Source organism: Protopterus annectens, chromosome 14.part0 (genome assembly GCF_019279795.1).
Source record: "Protopterus annectens isolate FY-2018-M chromosome 14.part0, PAN1.0, whole genome shotgun sequence".
Taxonomy (NCBI): Eukaryota; Metazoa; Chordata; order Ceratodontiformes; family Protopteridae; genus Protopterus; species Protopterus annectens.
In genome coordinates, this window is record NC_056748.1 from 477,703,080 (window position 1) to 477,721,540 (window position 18,461).

Consider the following 18,461-nt stretch of genomic DNA (forward strand, 5'->3'; position numbering starts at 1 on the left):
AAGTGCATTTCTGGGTTCCCATGTAAGATTATTATAGCAGGTAAATATACAGTGATATAGGCAATATAGAGGTTCAACATTTTGTCCATCAGTATGTGTCCATAGTTTAGAAGTAGCCTCAGACACTTCACAATGCTCAGTTACACATAGAGCGCAGGTTCTTGTAAGATTAATGTCACGGTTGCTATCATATTCTTTGAGCCTGCGTGTTGTTTTGTTTTAAATTAATGAAAACGTAAGGGAAATAAGAGAGAAATAGAAGATAGATGGGAAAGGAAATGAGGAATTTTGCTGCTTGTACAAGCACAGCAGCTTAGTCATTGTAAAGCTGCTAAGCAGCATGCCTTGAGTGAGAGTTGCTGCCAATTCCTATTGAAATAATGGAATCAGCATGGCATATATTTTTGACTTTGTTATAAAGTTTGGTAGACAAAATACTATTTCTTTAGTCTGCAAAGTGATATTCTGCCTGTTAATATAACATTTTGTGAGTGAGTATAGCACACAAGCCACTGAGAAGCAAAGTCTGATAAAATCTCTAAGGCTGGTAAGCTTTTCTGATCTCAGTTTTCTGGTAGTGAAGTACATGCCTTGCAACCATTTTTTTGTGGCCAGGGATAGCACTATCATGGTAGGGGCTCTGAGTGAGAAGAAATAAAATAGGAGGAGGAACTTGCTAAAAAATACAGGTAACATATGTAGTGCCTTCAGCTGGAGGCCTTCTAATGTCCATAGGATACAGCAAGGGGCAAGTGTGTGTGTGTGTGTGTGTGTGTGTGTGTGTGTGTGTGTGTGTGTGTGTGTGTGTGTGTGTGTGCATGTGTGTGTGCATGTGTGTGTGTGTGTGTGTGTGTGTGTGTGTGTGAATGCAAGCAAGCGGCAAGTGTGTGCGTGTGTGTGTGTATGTGACCTAAAAGCAAGGGGCAAGTGTGTGTGTGACCGCAAGCAAGGGGCAATTGTGTGTGTGACACATAAGCAAGGGGCAATTGTGTGTTTGCAAGCAAGGGGGCAGTTGTGTGTGTGTGTGTGACTGCAAGCAAGGGGCAAGTGTGTGCGTGTGTGTGATTGCAAGCAAGGGGCAAGTGTGTGCGTGTGTGAGAATGCAAGCAAGGGGCAAGTGTGTGCTTGTGTGAGAATGCAAGCAAGGGGCAATTGTGTGCGTGTGAGAGAGAATGCAAGCAAGGGGCAATTGTGTGCGTGTGAGAGAGAATGCAAGCAAGGGGCAATTGTGTGCGTGTGAGAGAGAATGCAAGCAAGGGGCAATTGTGTGCGTGTGAGAATGCAAGAAAGGGGCGTGTGAGAATGCAAGCAAGGGGCAAGTGTGTGAGACTGCAAGCAAGGGGCAAGTTAGTGCATGTGAGACTGCAAGCAAGGGGCAAGTTAGTGCATGTGAGACTGCAAGCAAGGGACAAGCGTGCGTGTGAGATTACAAGCAAGGGGCAAGTGTGTGTGTGAGACTGCAAGCAAAGGGGGCAAGTGTGTGTGAGACTGCAAGCAAGGGGGCAAGTGTGTGTGTGAGACTGCAAGCAAGGGGGCAATAGTGTGCATGTGTATGTGACTGCAAGCAAGGGGGCAATAGTGTGTGTGTGTGTGTGACTGTGTGTGTGTGTGTGTGACTGCAAGCAAGGGGGCAAGAGTGTGTGTGGGGGACTGCAAGCAAGGGGGCAAGAGTGCATGTGTGACTACAAGCAAGTGGGCAAGAGTGCGTGTGTGTGATTGCAAGCAAGGGGGCAAGAGTGTGTGTGTGTGACTGTAAGCAAAGGGGTAAGAGAGTGTGTGTGTGTGTGACTGCAAGCAAGGCTTCTTATTTTTGGATTGTTAGTCTCAATTTTTGTGGTTTTCAGTCAAACTCTTTCGGAATAAAGTCACTAAATGAGACACTGAGTTTCTGCCTTCATAACCTTCAGAAAAATGCATGCTAAAGCAAGACCTGTTATTCGATCAGCTCTCTCAGTTTATACAAGATCAATTTTTTGTACTGTTTTGATGTCCTCCCACATATATTTTGCCTTGTCCAAATTTCCTGCATTAACAGGTTGCTAGGTACATGCAAATAAATTGCTTTTTTAGAATTAGGCATATCCCAACCTCTCAACTGTCCCTGAACTTGGCTCAAAATGTTGCTCTTCCCCTAATAATCCCTCCCCAGAAATTGCTATTTTGGAAGAAAACATGGAGGGTTTACCATTAACTGTAATTATCCAGTTAGGGATAACTTTCATTTCATAAATGCATGTTTTTTTTATTTTGTCAGATGCTCAAGTTAGTAGTACTAATATTAAAAGGAGCCCCTTCTTTGACAGGTTACCAGCTGTATTGTGTGGCTATTATCTTTTTGAATCAAATTTTTTTTTGTTTTGGGGACAATTGCTGCCAAATCATTAGAGACTGAAGAATGAAATCAATGACAGACATTTAAGTTTCAGATTTCATACCCTTTTGAAAATTCATACTAATGCAAGACCTACTATTTCATAATCTTTCCTAATTTGATAGGAGCAATAATCCTACTTCTATTTATTTATTTATTTATTTTATTTATTTATATTTGTTGACCGGGAGTGTCAAACTGGACGTAGGTCTATTTTCAGGGTAGGCCCGGGGAAAAGCTCCACAGTAAAATAGACAGTAGTTACATTGGATTATAATGATTAACAATTTAACATAGCACTTACTTACAACATATTTACAGATGAAGAACATAGTACATCAATAGACAAATAGAATCTTTATCTGTGAAGTACATAACAGACATTAACAAATGTTACAATGAGAAGTTCCTGCTGTATAATAAGTACTAGGCTTATGAGCATCTGAGCTTGCTATAATCAAGGTAGTTAGTGGAGTGGAAAGAAAGGTAGTGGTTGGATGGGGTGGATGATATTAGACTGGGAGTTGCAAGGGCATAGCCAGCATGTTTTTAGTTGCGCTTTTAATAAAGTTTTGAAGTGGGTGCATGATGGTATGGAGGTAATTGTGGGTGGGAGTGAGTTCCATAATTTGGCTATGGCGCAAGAGAATAGTGCTTCACCAGCAGAGTTATTGGCTTTAGTGATCTGCAAGTAATTTTTGTTGCTGGATCTTAGTGGTCTGGTGGTGCGATTAGGGTTGGAGTAGATTCTGGAGGGATGGGACATTTAGTGGATGGTTTACTAGTTTGTGGGCGAGTGAGAGTTGATACCACTGAAGCAGGTGAGGGAGTTCAAGCCAGCCCAGTTCAGCAAGTGAGAGACAGTGGTGACTACGGTAGGATGCCCCTGTGGCGAATTTGGCGATTTTTGTTGTAGCAGGTCTCTAGCTTGTTTAGACCACATTGCCTTAGGTTGGTATATATTGGAGAGGCATAAAGTAGGGTGGAGATAAGGTGGGAATTTGCTATTGAAATCTTTGCTGCTTTGGTGAGAAATTGCTCTTTTTCTGTATAATGCTCCTAGTTTTTTGTGGACTTTTTTTATGGTCATGGATATGTGAATGCCAAATATTAGTTTATTTTCTGTTTCCACTCCTAGCAATTTGGTGTGTTCAGTTGGGTATATAGTGGTGTTGTCTTTTGCTGTGATGGTAAAGTGAGAGTTGTTTTGAGTATGTTTGGTGGGTTGGAAGATGAGTAGTTTAGTTCTGTTTGGGTTGAGTATTAATTGGGCATCGGATAACCATGTTTCAACAGAGGAAAAGGCTTCCTGTGTGACTTTTTGCAGTTTCGGTAAGGACTGGGCTAAGCAGATGATGGTTGAGTCATCTGCATATTGTATGAGTGTGCCATGTTTGGTGGCAGAGGCTAGATTATTGGTGTAAACAGAGAAGAGTAGGGGTCCAAGGATGGATCCTTGGGGAACCCCTATGGAGACAGGTAGTTGGGGAGATGTCATTCTGCCATACAACGGATTGTTGGCGGTCAGACAGGTAAATCTGAAACCAGTTGGTGACTGATTGTGAGAAGGATAGGTTATTGAGGACAGAGATAAGTTGTTTGTGTGGGACCATGTCAATTGCTTTAGATAGGTCTAGGAAAGTAGCAGAGGAGAGATAGCCGTTGTTTTATGCTGAAGGATAGTGTTAGTAAAGGAGAGTAAGGCAGTGGTGGTGCTATGATTTGGTCAGAAACCATGCTGACTACTGGAAAGGAGGTTGTTAGTAAGGAGGTAGTCTGAGACCAGAGAGTGTATGCGTCTCTCTAGTATTTTGGAGAGTGGAGAGAGAATAGCTACGGGGCAGTAATTGGTTGGGGTGGATGTCTCCACTTAGGGCTAGTTTTGATATGCATGAGATTATTGGTTTTCTCAGTTTTTGAATGTGTTTGTTTATAAGGGAAACTTTATGATTGTGCTCTGTGGGTACTAGGTATGGTGGGAGGGTTACTATGTTAAGTTGTAGGGCTGCTTTATGTTTGAGTAATATAGTTGGTAGAATATGTGGGGGGTGCATAGGGATGGTTCTTGAGCTGGTGGGAGGGGAGTTGAGTGTGGGTGAGACATGAGTGGTGGTGTGAGTAGTAGTACAGTGGTAGTGGTTGAGTGGGGGAATGATGGAGCTTTAGTAGGATGTAAGATATGCAAGAAGAGTGCATGCAGTGAGCATAGGTAAGGTATGCTGGTACATGTTAGTTGAGGAGGTGTGATAGTAGTGGGAAGATGGAGGAGGTAGTGTTGGGTTAGCGCTGTGGTTGGCTATTGGAAAGATGGGAGGGGTTTTGAGTCCAATAAAGGTGGGACCACCTGGGGCGGGAGGGAATAGGGGGGTAGGGTGGGGAGCAAAGCGGGTAGAGTCCCTGTTAGTTTCTCGTATGAGGGGGCTGGAAACAATTGCAAAGCAAAGGCAAGTATGTGTTAAGAAACAATCACAATTGACTAAGGACTGCTCTGAAACTAAGTCATTTCTTAATTTCTCAGGTGGAAAAACAGGATAACCTTGTATCAGTAAGCTACTGTGGTCATAGTTTAAATTTACAAACACACAGTATTGATGAGTTATGGCGGATACTATTTGCTAACAGAAGGGAATAAGAGAAAGTGGAATGTGTGTGTGTGTGTGTGTGTGTGTGTGTGTGTGTGTGTGTGTGTGTGTGTGTGTGTGTGTGTGTGTGTGTGGTGGGGGGGCTGCTTACAAGCCAAAGCAGAGTGCTCTCCAGGGGAAATTAATATTGGCTCAAACAGGTAGACACATACTCAAAGTTAACTGTAGCTGTTTGGCGACAGTTCAGACCCGGACTGCGCTTTTCCGTTTGTGCCTTTGTCCCACTTCTATGTATGGCTTTGTCCTAATTTCTTGCGCTGAGGTTCATAGGTATTTCAGGATCAATTTATCCTTGCTTTTGAACCAGATTTCTCTGCTTGGTTAGTACACTGCTATAAAATGTAAAAATTTAAATCATTGTAGAAGTAAAGCAGTGTGTGTGTCTGCGTGTGTGTATGCACTACCATAATTTTTTTTAAATATTGACTCAAAAAAGCATGTGGGTGCTGTCATGCAAGTCTAAAATATTTCAAGTTTATAGTGCATCATTTGTTAGCTATTTAAACAGGAAGGGAAAATAAGTGGCAGATTGCTTTGCAAAGCAGGGATTATTGCCAGTGCTATGTAACTTGGTTTTAAATTTGACAGGAGTAGTGCAACAAAAAAAGTCTCCCACTGTAAGGAGGAAAAGGCTGACAAGCAAACAGTACATTACTCTGGTCACCTGCTGTGACGAGCTGTCAATCACATGCAGATAATGGGTCAAATTACCCTTGGCTCTTTGACAGCTAGGGAAGGTAGGTGTGAAGTGGGAGGGGAGATTCCTTGAAGAGCTAGATTTCAGCCTTCACAAAAGAAAGCAATTTAGCATTTCTAAGATGAAAGAGTTAGAAAATGCACCTTTCAGTTCTGTTCTGTAGCATTTGCACTGCTTGTGTTTTAAGTGGTCATTGAAAAAGGATAACATTTTAACCAAAAGTAGGGGATTTTAAGACTGCAGTGAATGCCTGTTAAGTCAATGAAGTGACAGCAGCTTAAGGCAAAACATGGCAGATCTGATGCAATTTTTTGGAGACAAGTAATGCATTCTGGGATACTTAGAGGCAGAGTAAACAGTCTGACTTTTTTCAATATGCCAGACCCCATGTGGTCAGAGACAGAAATTGCATCTAAAAATATCTAAAAAGCTCAAAATAGTCTGAGTGCTATTAAAATGTAGGAAACATCAAACCATGATGAAATTAATATGTTTTTTGAGTCTGAGGGCGCGGTTGTCCTTTAAGTACACAGACAAGCGATCCAAGTAAAACAAAAATAGAGTGATAATTTCCTCACAAGCTTTCTAAATATATATATACTTTTTATCAGGCATGGGAGTGGTTTATTGCGCTGTAAAACAAAGTGTTATTGGTACACATGTTAAATTCACATCCCTTCCCCCATCAGTGTGACATTCGAGCTGGTCCTGCCCTACCTAGTAGCTGTCATAATAATATATAGCCCTAATGTACTTTAATGGTACATCTTATTTAACCAAATTATTAAGTCTGTGATCTTATACAAGGCAATATACCACACGGCTGAAATATATCAACCTTAGTTCATTTTGCGATCAAAAATTATATATAAATATACACATATACATTTTGCATGTAAAAATCAGTTTCTATTTTCATAACCTGTTGTTAACAAAGATCGCTTTCGTCCTTCTAGACTTCTTCAGGTCTGTGTACAAGAACCCTAAAAACCTATATAATTGTATAATTAGTTAGTATTGTTATTACCATCATTTTGAATAAAGTGGAAAAAAGAGAACCAGAAAACAATAAAAAAATATATATATATGATGATGGAAACAAAATATACACTTAAATTTCAAATGATTTAAAATGGTATTTAAAACCAATTTGTAGAAAAAATAAATAAATAACAATTAATCATGTAAACAATGTGGCATTTTTCTAAGTTCCAGTGCACTTTTAATTGAACAGTAGTAGTTTAGTCCAGGCTTTCTAAAAGAGTTCAGCTTTAATTGCCACATTAGTTCCTCTTTCTCCAGAATATTCGGGATATCTCCTTCAAGATCACCCATGTCTATGTGATCCAGGATCTGGAACTTAAAACCTGTGTGTCTTTTATGAAGAGAAAGGTGTTTGGCTAGTGCATTATTTTTACATCCAGAGCAGATTTCTGACAGATGACATGAAATCCTTCGCTTGAGTTTATTTACAGTCTTGCCCACATAGAATGCATCACATTCATTGCACTGTGCCCTGTAAATTACTTTTTTAGGGTTACAGTCACCCCCTGAAGCACAGGACTGAAGCGCCTTCACTCAACCTCCCCAGTAGAAAAATGTTAAGTAATCCCACAGAGAATAACAAATGCAAAAATAGCTGCATCCTGACATACACTTTGGATTATCAGAGTATCAAAAATATTATTGAAGAAAACTGGGACATTGTCACAGGAAACCCTTTTCTGATTAACATCTTAGGCGAAGCTCCATCATTTGTTTACAGGAAGGCCAGGAATATTAGAAGTTTTGTTGAATTTAAACCTAGACCATGTGAGAAAAGCACTAAAAGATGTGAAACTAATTGTACATTTTGTATATTTATACAGCAAGGTGACAGTTTTTATTGCCCTTATTTAAAGAAGATCATTAAAAGCAGTGCAGGGGTTCCAGACAGCCAGGAAAAGTTGGTCAAGCACCTGGACTTGGTAAAGTCCCTACTAAGCTCCCTAGGGCACACAATCAACGAAAAGAAATCCAAACAGGTACTCACCCAAAGGATTATATTCCTGGGAGCAAGCCTGGACACAGCATCCCAGATGGCATTCCTTACATCAGAAAAGCAAACTTTTCTGACAGCATACTTCTCTCAACTAGCCACCAGTCCCCAGCTATCAGCAAGGAAAATCTGCAGGCTCTGGGGTTCATGGCATCTTGCATTCTACTCATTCCATATGCCAGACTGCATATGAGGAAACTTCAGTGGTACCTAAAAAGCCTTTGGTATCAACACTCTCAGTACCTGGAGACTCTTATACCCATAATACCTTGCCTCAGAAAAGATTTTCTTTGGTGGGCAACAGCATGCTTCCACAACAAGGGACTACCTTTCTCACCACCCCCCCCGCAGCCCAGACACTCACCACAGACGCATCAGACTATGCCTGAGGTGCACACCTGGACGGCAGGTGCATACAGGGCCAATGGAGCCCACAGCAAATCCATCTGCACATCAACCAAAAAGAGATGATAACTGTCCAGCATGCCTTGACAGCTTTTCAACCCCCTTCTCTCGCCAGGGGCTCTCCTGATCAAAACAGACAACACCATTGTGATGTGGTATATCAACAAGCAGGGAGGGACTCACTCCTACCCTCTATGCAGGCTGGCCATGACTCTCTGGCAGACCACTTAAGAAGAAATCTCTTCGGGACCTATCCGAGTGGCAGCTCAACAGAAGAACCTTCACCGTAATAACTCAGAAATAGGGCACCCCGAAGGTCGACCTCTTTGCCTCCCACACCAACCATCAGCTCAGCAAGTTCTGCACCAGGGAGCATCACTGTATGGCTTGGAAAGTGGATGCCCTGTCCTTCCCCTGGGTCAATCTATCTGTCTATGCCTTTCCTCCACTACCTCTCATCCCTAGGGTACTGCTCAAAATAAAGGAGAAAAAAAACAGGGACAATTCTTATTGCTCCAGACTGGCCTCGCCAGCCCTGGTACTCCCTGCTGTGCAGCCTGTCCCCACTGCCACCATGGCATCTCACTCAGATTCCATCCCTCTTGACCCAGAGGGAAGGGGAATTCATGCATCCCCAATTCCATACCCTCAATTTGGCAGCTTGGCTTATTCCTTAACCCCCGATCAATCTGCCAACCTCAGTAAACAAGTTCTAGATTTTTATATGTGAGGCCAGATGCCCTAGCACTAGAAAGTCTTATGCTGATAAATGGAAAAGGTTCTGGACCTGGATTCAGGCTAAGGGAGCCAATACGGCACAGCCCTCCCTCCCTGTCATCCTGGATTACTCAGATGACATGCTACACAGTGGTCTGTCTTTTTCCTCTATTAAAATTCATGTCCCTGCTATCTCTGCTCATTTTTCCACTGAGCAGCCCCTTTTCTCACACTCTCTGATCAAACAGTTCCTAAGAGAGGCTAGCAACTTGAGGCCACCCAGAAGAGCACCAACCCCAGCTTGGGACCTTAACTATGTGTTGGAAAAGCTCACCCTGCCCCCCTTCGAACCAGCCTCTTCAACAGAGCTAAAATCTCTGTCCTGGAAGACAGCTTTCCTTCTGGCCATCACTTCAGCCACAAGGGTCTCCGAGCTGCAAGCACTCATGGCTGTGGAACCCTTCATAATCTTCCATGCTGACAGGGTATCCCTCAGAACTAACCCATCCTTCATGCCCAGGGTGGTGTCCAGTGTGGCTCTCAACCAATCCATTCATTTGCCCACCTTTTTTCCTAACCCACAGAACAAGGGGGAAAGGATCCTGCACTCTCTAGATGTGCACAGACCGCTCAGATTCTATCTAGACAGGACTAAATCCTTCAAAAAGTCTGATCAATTGCTGGTTAGCTTTGCTGCAGGGGCAGAGGGCAAAGCCATCTCCAAACAATCAATTTCGAAATGGATAGCACACTGCATCCATTTCTGCTACAAGCACCATGGAAAACCTCCCCCAAGGGGGTCAGGACTCACTTCCCCAGAGCAACCTCCACCTCTGCAGCTTTCCTCAGAGGAGTCCCCACCAGGGACATCCTGGCGGCTGCCACCTGGACATCTGTTCACACCTTTACCAAACATTACCATTGCCTATCTTCTCCAAATCCAGGTCATGGTTTGCCTCTGCAGTCTTGCAGGGCATCCAAGCTAGCCCCTAATTTCCTTGACTGCCTCCACCCATTTCCTCAGCTTTGAGAATCAACCCAAATGTGATAACTGCAACAGTGAAACACAAAGAACATAGTACAGTTGTGTACACTTACTATAAATGTAGATGTTCGAGTGTATTCACTGTTGCAGTCCTGGTTTCCCTCCCTCCATCCCCCTCTTCTTTCTTCTCTTTCCTTGCAAGGGACATATTGGTATTTACTTTTTACTGGTGGGGTTCTCCCACCAGAACCCGGCTCCCACTTGGGGGCTCCTGACAGGTTAGTTGAAGAAAAACTGATGTAATGACGTCGGCTGCCTTACTTTATACTACTGACAAACTGACATTAGTCCTGAAGCGACAACAACCGATGCAGAAATACTAAGCCACTGGTATTCAGGCCGGCCGAGGGCTACCCTGGCAGGGATAACCCAAATGTGATGACTGCAACAGTGAATACACTCGAACATCTACATTTATGGTAAGTGTACACAACTGTACTTTCTGCATGGTTATGGTACAGTATGCCACTCCTGCGCAAGGATGACTGGATGTGCTCTGCAGATCTCCAGGAAGCAAACTATCATAGCAAAATAGACAGGCGCTTTAGGAGATATCTACTCTTTCAGCTGGGGGCTGTTCATTACCAGTTTAGAGCACTGCCCTTTGGCCTCACCACTGCCCCTCCCAGGTGTTCACTAAATGTATGGCAGTAGTTGCAGCACACCTTTGTATGCAAAGGATTCCAAGTGTTTCTCTACCTGGACAATTGGTTTGTAATGGCACCCACAAGGCATCAACTACTCCAGGTGATTCAGGTAATGCTGCACCTGTTCCACCACCTAGGAATCACAGTAAACATGGCAAAGTCCAAGATGACCCCAGTACAGGGCATCAAATTCATCAGGGCACAATTGAACATGGTCACTCAAGTTGCAGCACTACTTCTACAGAGAATAAGATCCCTGAAGCAGCAGGTTCAATGCTTATTAGACACCCCATCTCCTCAGGCTCACCTAGTCCTCATGGCCTTAGGTTCCATGTTGGCTTAATGGCTAAGGTGTTTGCCTTTCAAACACAAGGTGCAGGGTTTGAGTCTCACAAGGGATAATTGGCTATGCTTAAAATGGCTCGCAAGGGCAATTAGCTTAGTACTAAAACTATGAACTATGAGACCAAATTCTACATAAACATCGTGGAGATGAGGGCAGTTCTTCTCATGTTGCAAGCCTTTCAGGACTGTCTGCCTCTGGGGACAATTGCAATCTTTACAGACAATATGTCATTGGTATGGTACATCAACAAGCAGGGGGAACCCATTCTTACCCACTTTGCAGAGAGGCTGTGAGAGTTTGGGAATGAGCGATCACTTCAAACTGCTTTCTCATTGCAATGCACATTCCTGGAGAGTCCAACGTTCTGGCGAACAGTTTGACCAGGTTGATGTTAAGTCCTCACGAGTGGTCCCTAAAGTAGCGAAGGAGATTTTCAGCCATTGGGGCCAACCTTGCTGTGACCTATTTGCCTCTCCCCTAAACATCAAGTGCAACAAGTACTTTGCTCTAATCCCCCCCTGCAGGAGAGACACCCAGGGACGCTCCACTCCAGAATTGCCACCCCCCCCCCCCGGGACTCCTTTATGCTTATTCTCAGATTCCCCTGATACCTAAAGTTCTACAGAAAACCAGCAGGTTGAAAACCACTCTAATCCTCATTGCCCCTCTCTGGCTTCATCAGGTATGGTTCCCCTTCCTGCAGTCTCACAGCAAATATTCTGCATGGATACTGGATCCCAGACTGGATCTGATTTCCCATAAGTCGGAATGGCAGATTCCCAATCTCCGATCCCTCAAACTAACCAGTTGATTTCTCCACTTCCAGTTATTTTGCTAAAGTCCTGGTCACCTTCCCCTGTCTGTGAAATTATCTTTGCCTCTCAAAAGCCCTCCACCAAGAAAATATATTGTAGCAAGTTGAAGAGATTTTCCATCTGTGCCTCACAAAGGAATACTGACCCCTTTTCAGCTTCAGTCTCTGATGTTCATGTGTTCTTAAGCTCCATTTTCCACGATGGAGCTAGTTTTTCTGCCATAAAGGTGCAACTTGCAGCTATCACAAATTTCCAAATGGGGAAGGGAGTTGGGTTTTCCTCTATCCTTTACTCTTCCAAACTATGTTGAGCCTTTCTAAAAGTGTTTTTTCATCTTAAGCCTCTGATCAAAAATCCTTCTCCTCCTTGGGATCTCACATTGGTACTCCAAGGTATCACCCAGAAACCCTTTGAACTTGCTAGTTCTTCTGAGTTAAAGTATTTGTTTTTGAAATCGGCCTTTCTTATGGGTATTACATCAGCTAGAAGAGTATTAGGATTGCAAGCTCTTTTGTCTCAACCACTGTACATAACCTTCTTCAAGGATAGACTCTTAGAACAAATCCTTCTTTTGTACCAAAGATCGTGTCGGGGACAAATATTAACCAGACCATCTACTTGCACGTATTTTTTCCTAATTACTGCAATAAAGGTGAATACATGTTACATCCCTTGGATATTTAGACAGTTATGTTTCTACCTACATAAAACTAGACCTCACAGAAAATCAGAGCAGTTGTTCATTGCCTTTTTGCCAAACAGGTTGGGCCAAGCTTGTCTCTAAGGTTACATTAGCCAACTGGATTACGAAGTGTATTTATACAGTTTATTCTCAGCAAGGCAAGCAACTTTTCTGTCCAGTTAAGATCCCACTCCACTAGATCAATGTCGACCTCTTCAGTTTTTTCTGCTAGAACTCCACTTGAACTTGATAAAATCTGTACCACAGCTACTTGGCCCACAGCTCATTCTTTTGTATCTCACTACAAGTTAGACATTATTTCCAGGAACAGAGCATCCTTTGGTTCTGCGGTGCTCAGACATATCCTTCCTGGAGGTCCTCCCAAAGTTTATGTAGCTGGGGACTCTGACCCATTCAAAATGCATAATGAAATGGAGATCAGATTAGAATTTATGTACTTACCATAACTTGGTACCTGTGTTGTCCAGTTTTATTATGCATCACATACCACCCTCCTTCCCCCTTCCTCTTTACAGCTGAGAGCGATGTAGAGGATTTTGGAACCCTCTGATTCCTAGCTTGGACTCAAGTAGGTCTCTTTCTCTGTATTTCTACTACCTGTGGGATAATCATCTTGAGGAAGGTGCAGCAAACTCTATCTGAGAGTCTGAAGAGGAGTGAGGCATTATGGGAGAGGGAGGAGTTCGAGGCTCGCTCGGATCGTATGTCTGGAGGAAATGGCTGAGATGGATCCGAGGAAGGCTCCGAAGGCCCATTCTTGATGCATAATGAAATTGGACATCACAGATACCAAGTTATGGTAAGTACATAACTTCTAATTTTGAAAGTGGGTGAGGACAGAGGACAGTTATGGTATTATGTGGTAGTGGGAATTTGAAAAACTAGAAAGAGATGTCAGTCAGAAGAAGATGAGTGAAGAATAAAATTAAATGAAATGAGAACAGTAGTAACAGGTGACAATGGAAGGAGAAGGAATCCATGAGTAATGTGAAACAGTGTTTGTAGAAAGGGTAGTTAATGGTGGTGCTTAGAACTGCCTTGCATCAGGTATGGTGCAAACCATGGAGTGAGTTAAAAAGGTTGAATTGGATAAAGTAACTGTAGTAACAGAAGCTCAAGACAGCTGTATTTCAGCCATAGTCTGCTTCAAAGGCTGTTAGAACATGCAAGCTACATGAACTGACACTTTTTTAACTGCTTTTCTGCAGTTGTGTGTCTGTAGCACATAGTTTCAGCTGTGGCTTGAGCCATAATGTACTATCTGTACAAACAAACGTAGCATTTAGTGGTATAGTGGTGAGCATGGCTGCCTTACAATCAGCTGACCCAGGTTAGATTCCCAGCCAGCGCAAGAGGTCTGTACACTTTGTCCATTGCCTGATAGTGCACATGAGAGGCAAAAATGGTGCTCATTTTGTAGCATTGGGGTAGTAAACAATGTATTGCAACACAAAAATCATTGCACTGCCTTTTTTCTGATATATGGTACTAGGGAATTATTACTTTTTTTTCAAAACAAACCCGCCACAAAATATTTGCGTCTGCTACAATCAGATCAGCATAAATGAAAGAGTTTACTTTCGATTAATTAAACATTATGTATTTCAGGACAAAAAAAAGGATGTTGCTGTCTTTCCCAATAACGCACTCATTTTCTGAATCGTTGTTTATTGTTTTTTTGTTTGTTTCTGGCCCCTTTGCCTTTTGAGCACTGAACTGCTGCTGCTACTTAACATTTGTTTCCCATCCTAGGCAATAGCAGTCTGAAGAGCAGATATCATACAGGTAGTCATGAGTGTTTCTGTTTTGGTTGTAACCCCTGGTGGCTCACACTGACACCAGCATCACTGCAAGTTCATCCTATGCCTTCCTTGCAATGTATCTGTACTGCCACACATATTGCCCCATTAGAGCTACCATTACAGGTTTAGGCTGTCTAGGCTCACATTCTTTGATCTTAAGGCCACTTATAAGCAATACTTCACTGTCACATGAGTAGGCCAGCCAAGAGAAAACATCCCCCCATCGTTATTTAGCTGGTGTAAGTTATTCACTTCCACTCTTCCATTTCTGGCTGTTCCAGCACCTGTGTTATTGTTCAACCTTAGGCTGTATAGGCTATAGTCAGGGCTTTATCATTACACACCACAGAGCCAGGTGTATCCTTATATTTGCGATGCAAAATTGCTTAGATTTTAGAAAAAAAAAAGTAATGGTAGATAATTCCATATCATTAGCTTGCTAGCAGCTCTTTACAGAAATGGAATGAATTGCCACAGTAAGTGGTGGAGTGAAACTCCTAGAAGCATTCAAGATGGTACTGGACAGGTGGAGAAGGAGGGTTAAATGTACTTATAGGGCGGTCAAATAGGCTTATCTCTTTATGCTTTCAAGCAAATATAGACTAATGTAGCCAGAGCCTTGTGATATGGAGACAAAGGGGAATTGCACTATTTTTGACCCCCAGGTCATTCACAAGCACCAAGTATACCCCCAGTTCCCCTTAATGTTTGAGAAGTAGAAAGTAGGAATCTGTGACATTTCTTGAAGTTTAGAAAAACATTTTTTATTATCCCACTGCATTTGAACCTCAGATACCATTTATACTACCAAATTCTTTATCTGCTTTGCATTCCCTTTTAGGTTGAGCGGTTGACTGTGACATCCTTGTAGCCATCTGTTTTTGTCATACCCCACTCACACTGCTATTGAGCATCCTGGGACCAAAGTACAGGCTTTGGTGGGTGATCATTCTCATCCCTTGTCGCAAGTCTTGCTGGTGAAGTTAGCACAGCCTGTATTTGCAAATTCTGCCTATAGCAGCCTTTTCTGTCCAATTTGATTGTAGCAGTCTCTTCATTTGAACCTGCGTAGAATTTAGAAAAGTTAGGGGGAGTGGCTGTATACTACAGTGAATGATATAAATAAGTTGGACCAATCTGATGCAGAAAACGAGTTAGTGAATGAGTTTTACTTTTAGTTATTACATGAGCAGCTGCTCACGGTGTAGCAAGAAATTGTCTTTCTTGTTCTAAATACCAAAATTTGTGATATGTTCTTCTTTATATCTCTAGTGCTGTTGTTATTTTATTTCTTGTATCTTTTCAGTTCTGCAGCAATAGAAGCCTCTGGCAGTCTGTCAGCAATTTACCCATCAGCCTTCATCACAAAAATGGTGCCAGTGTTACTAAAGGAGTTGCAGACAGGTATGCATATGCATTCAGTAACTTTTTGGTTCATTGTGGTTTTCAGATTATGTTCCACAGACCTTTTAAACCAGTGTTCTGTCAATAAGACTGATTGTATAATATAAATTGCATGGTCTTGCATCTTTAAACAGTCAGTTATTCTTTGGGAGGGACTAATGTCAGAATATCGAGATCAGAGTTCTAGAAAAATGTCTTCATGTCCACTTTGAGAGGAATACATGCAAAGTATTTAATAGCTTGTGCAGTACTCTTAGTAGACTAAAGTTCTCTCTCCTGGCAATAAAATAGTAAAAAAGTTGTGTACTTTTTTCCCCATGTTCAGCGTTCCTTTTACTGAGTTTTCCCTTGGCTCTGCGTTGCTGCTTCATGAGTGCATATCTGAATTTTTTGTAATGTTAACACTGTCTTTATTAATTAATTAATTGTAATTGTTAACTGTGTAGGTGGGCTAGGCACACTGACTTTTCAGCCAGAACTTGAGCTTAGACAAGAGCAGCATCTTTGGAGATATTGCAACATTGTCAAGACAGATTGCATTGCGTATGTCAAGCAAGTAAACAAGAGATTGTCAGCCAAAGTAATTCACAGTATGGTAAAGATATTCAGTAACTGCACAGCACAGAGTGAAACATTAAATATAAAGTAGCTAAAGGTATAATTGATATTCAGATTAGTATATATCTAAATACTGCTCTAAGCATTGAACAGGTACCCTATGCATACAGTTGTCAAATATTTACATAAAGGAGACTATGTTTACAGAATACAAAGGCTTGAAAGAAAATCAGCTACAAAAGGTGAGGAAAAAATACTGGGAGGAATACTGCAGCTGTTTAGAAAAAAGGAGTGCAAGCTCCAGACATTACTTCCAGTAACATAGAGGAATGTATAAGACAACTACACATAAACCTGATTAAAATAGACAAAACACTGATGGGAGTATATCATATCAAATAACATAAGGCTGGAAAAAATGGAAGAAGGTTTAAACAGATATTGAGATGAGGTGATAAAACTACAAAAATCCGAGGTCAAAATGAAGAAAAGGATGGCCGAATATGAGACCACTCAAGAAGAGATGTTTCAAAAATAACTAAATTAGAGGCAGAGCACATAAGGAAAACCTGAGTTTTTCTGCTGTACCAGAGAAGCTGGTAGAAACAGAATGTATTCATTTTATGACTGCACAAGTAAGGAACTGGACTGATAATCCACATAAGGAGTTGTTAATTGAAAGGGCACATAATTTGTATGCTTCAAACCAGGCTAATCGAAAGCAACCTAGACCTCTAGTAGTAAAGATGCAATCCTACCAGCAGGAGTTGACTCTGACAAAATTGTAGCAGATGGGCACAATACTAAAGGTGCGAGACAGCAGAGTGTTTGTGGACAGTGATTACTCCTCTTCTGCCTGGTGTACAGTGAGTAAATTTATTCCAGTATTCAGGGAATGTTGAGAAGCCGGTGTGACATTCAAACTGCTGTATTCAGCTATCTTCAAAGTATTCTTTCCTGGATGGACAAAATATTTTTTTGATGCAGTACGTGCTAAGGAGAAAATACAAAAGTTTGTCCAACAAAAAGTAAGCTGTGAAACAGGAGATTCAGCTTCTTGTTCTTCTGGTAATAAATTCCACAGAGAGACTGTGCCAATGAAACCTTTTCCAATGTTTCAAAGGAAAATGAGAGAGGGGGGAAAAAGCAAAGGAGTTGACTAGAAGAATTGAGAGTACAGTGGAAATGAAGCAGAGACAGGATCTGAGAGAAAGGTGTAAAACCAGTAACTTGGAAATTGACAGATGTGGGATTACAAAGCAATAACTATATATATGAAACATGACAGAAGAATATCTGGAAGTATTGGACTTTTTTGGACTTGTAGGGGACTCTGTACCCTACTTCGTGGCATTAATGTTTGAAAAAATACTTAGGAGAGGGGAAGAGGAGGGAGAAAGTTAACTGTTAGTAAAACTAATTTTTAATAGTAATATTTTATAACGCATGATTTTCTTTGCATACTATAAAGTGTTCTTGGTTATCTTTAAGTGTAATTGGGATACTAATGTAAACAGGTACTCCTGTTTTTTTCTCCCTTCTGTCTTTCTCCTTGTTCACTTTTAAGAATTGTAGGCACTGCAATGTAAAAAAAAAGGAGGTCTGGTCAAAAAGAGCATAACAAAAACAGGAGTACCTGTACTTTATAGTTCACTCTTGCATAGAAGAATGACTGGATTGAGGCCCTTAGCTTGATCTAGTAACATGTTTTAAGAGAAAGCAAGTAAATGAAAAAGAACATTGAATATTATAAAGCTTTTTTTCTAGCAAATAAATGTATGTTTAGTAGCAACCCCGAATCTGATCCTCAAGTCTCCATGGAAACAGTCTGATAAAGAGAAATGGTTAGGAGATAATGTTTTCTGAAAGCATTCAAGTGTTTTCACTGGTGGGAGAGCTATAAAGATAAGACAAAAAACAGACAGCACTTAATAGAAGCACACTGTATCTTAGCTTAGACAACCTTTCTTTTAGGTTAACTGAATTCTGAGAGTGTGGCTGTCAGTTTGGGGCACTTGTTTCTAGTTAGGAGGGTAAAACTTCAGTATTTGAAGATGTATATAGTTTTGTATGTTAATATTACATTAATATGTTTTAGGGGGGTATTTAGGTGTTTTTTTTGTTTGAGGGCTTTCAATAAAAAAAGTGTTATAAAGATGTGACAGGCGCAAATTGGTATGACAAGAAACAACTGTATAAAAGGGTCAACCTGCTAAACATTGTATGCATGTAGCACAAAAGCTGGAACTAGACATTTAACAAAAAAGCTGC

General features: G+C 41.5%; 1 protein-coding gene across 1 annotated transcript in view; it reads left to right on the plus strand.

Annotated features, from left to right (window-relative positions):
* MMS19 (MMS19 homolog, cytosolic iron-sulfur assembly component) overlaps positions 1-18,461 on the plus strand; it is a 2,295,919-nt gene that overhangs the window by 1,218,503 nt on the left and 1,058,955 nt on the right. Inside the window, exon 15 of the mRNA XM_044055580.1 lies at positions 15,535-15,632. Coding sequence (XP_043911515.1) covers positions 15,535-15,632 — 98 coding nt within the window. The remainder of the gene's footprint in view (positions 1-15,534; positions 15,633-18,461) is intronic.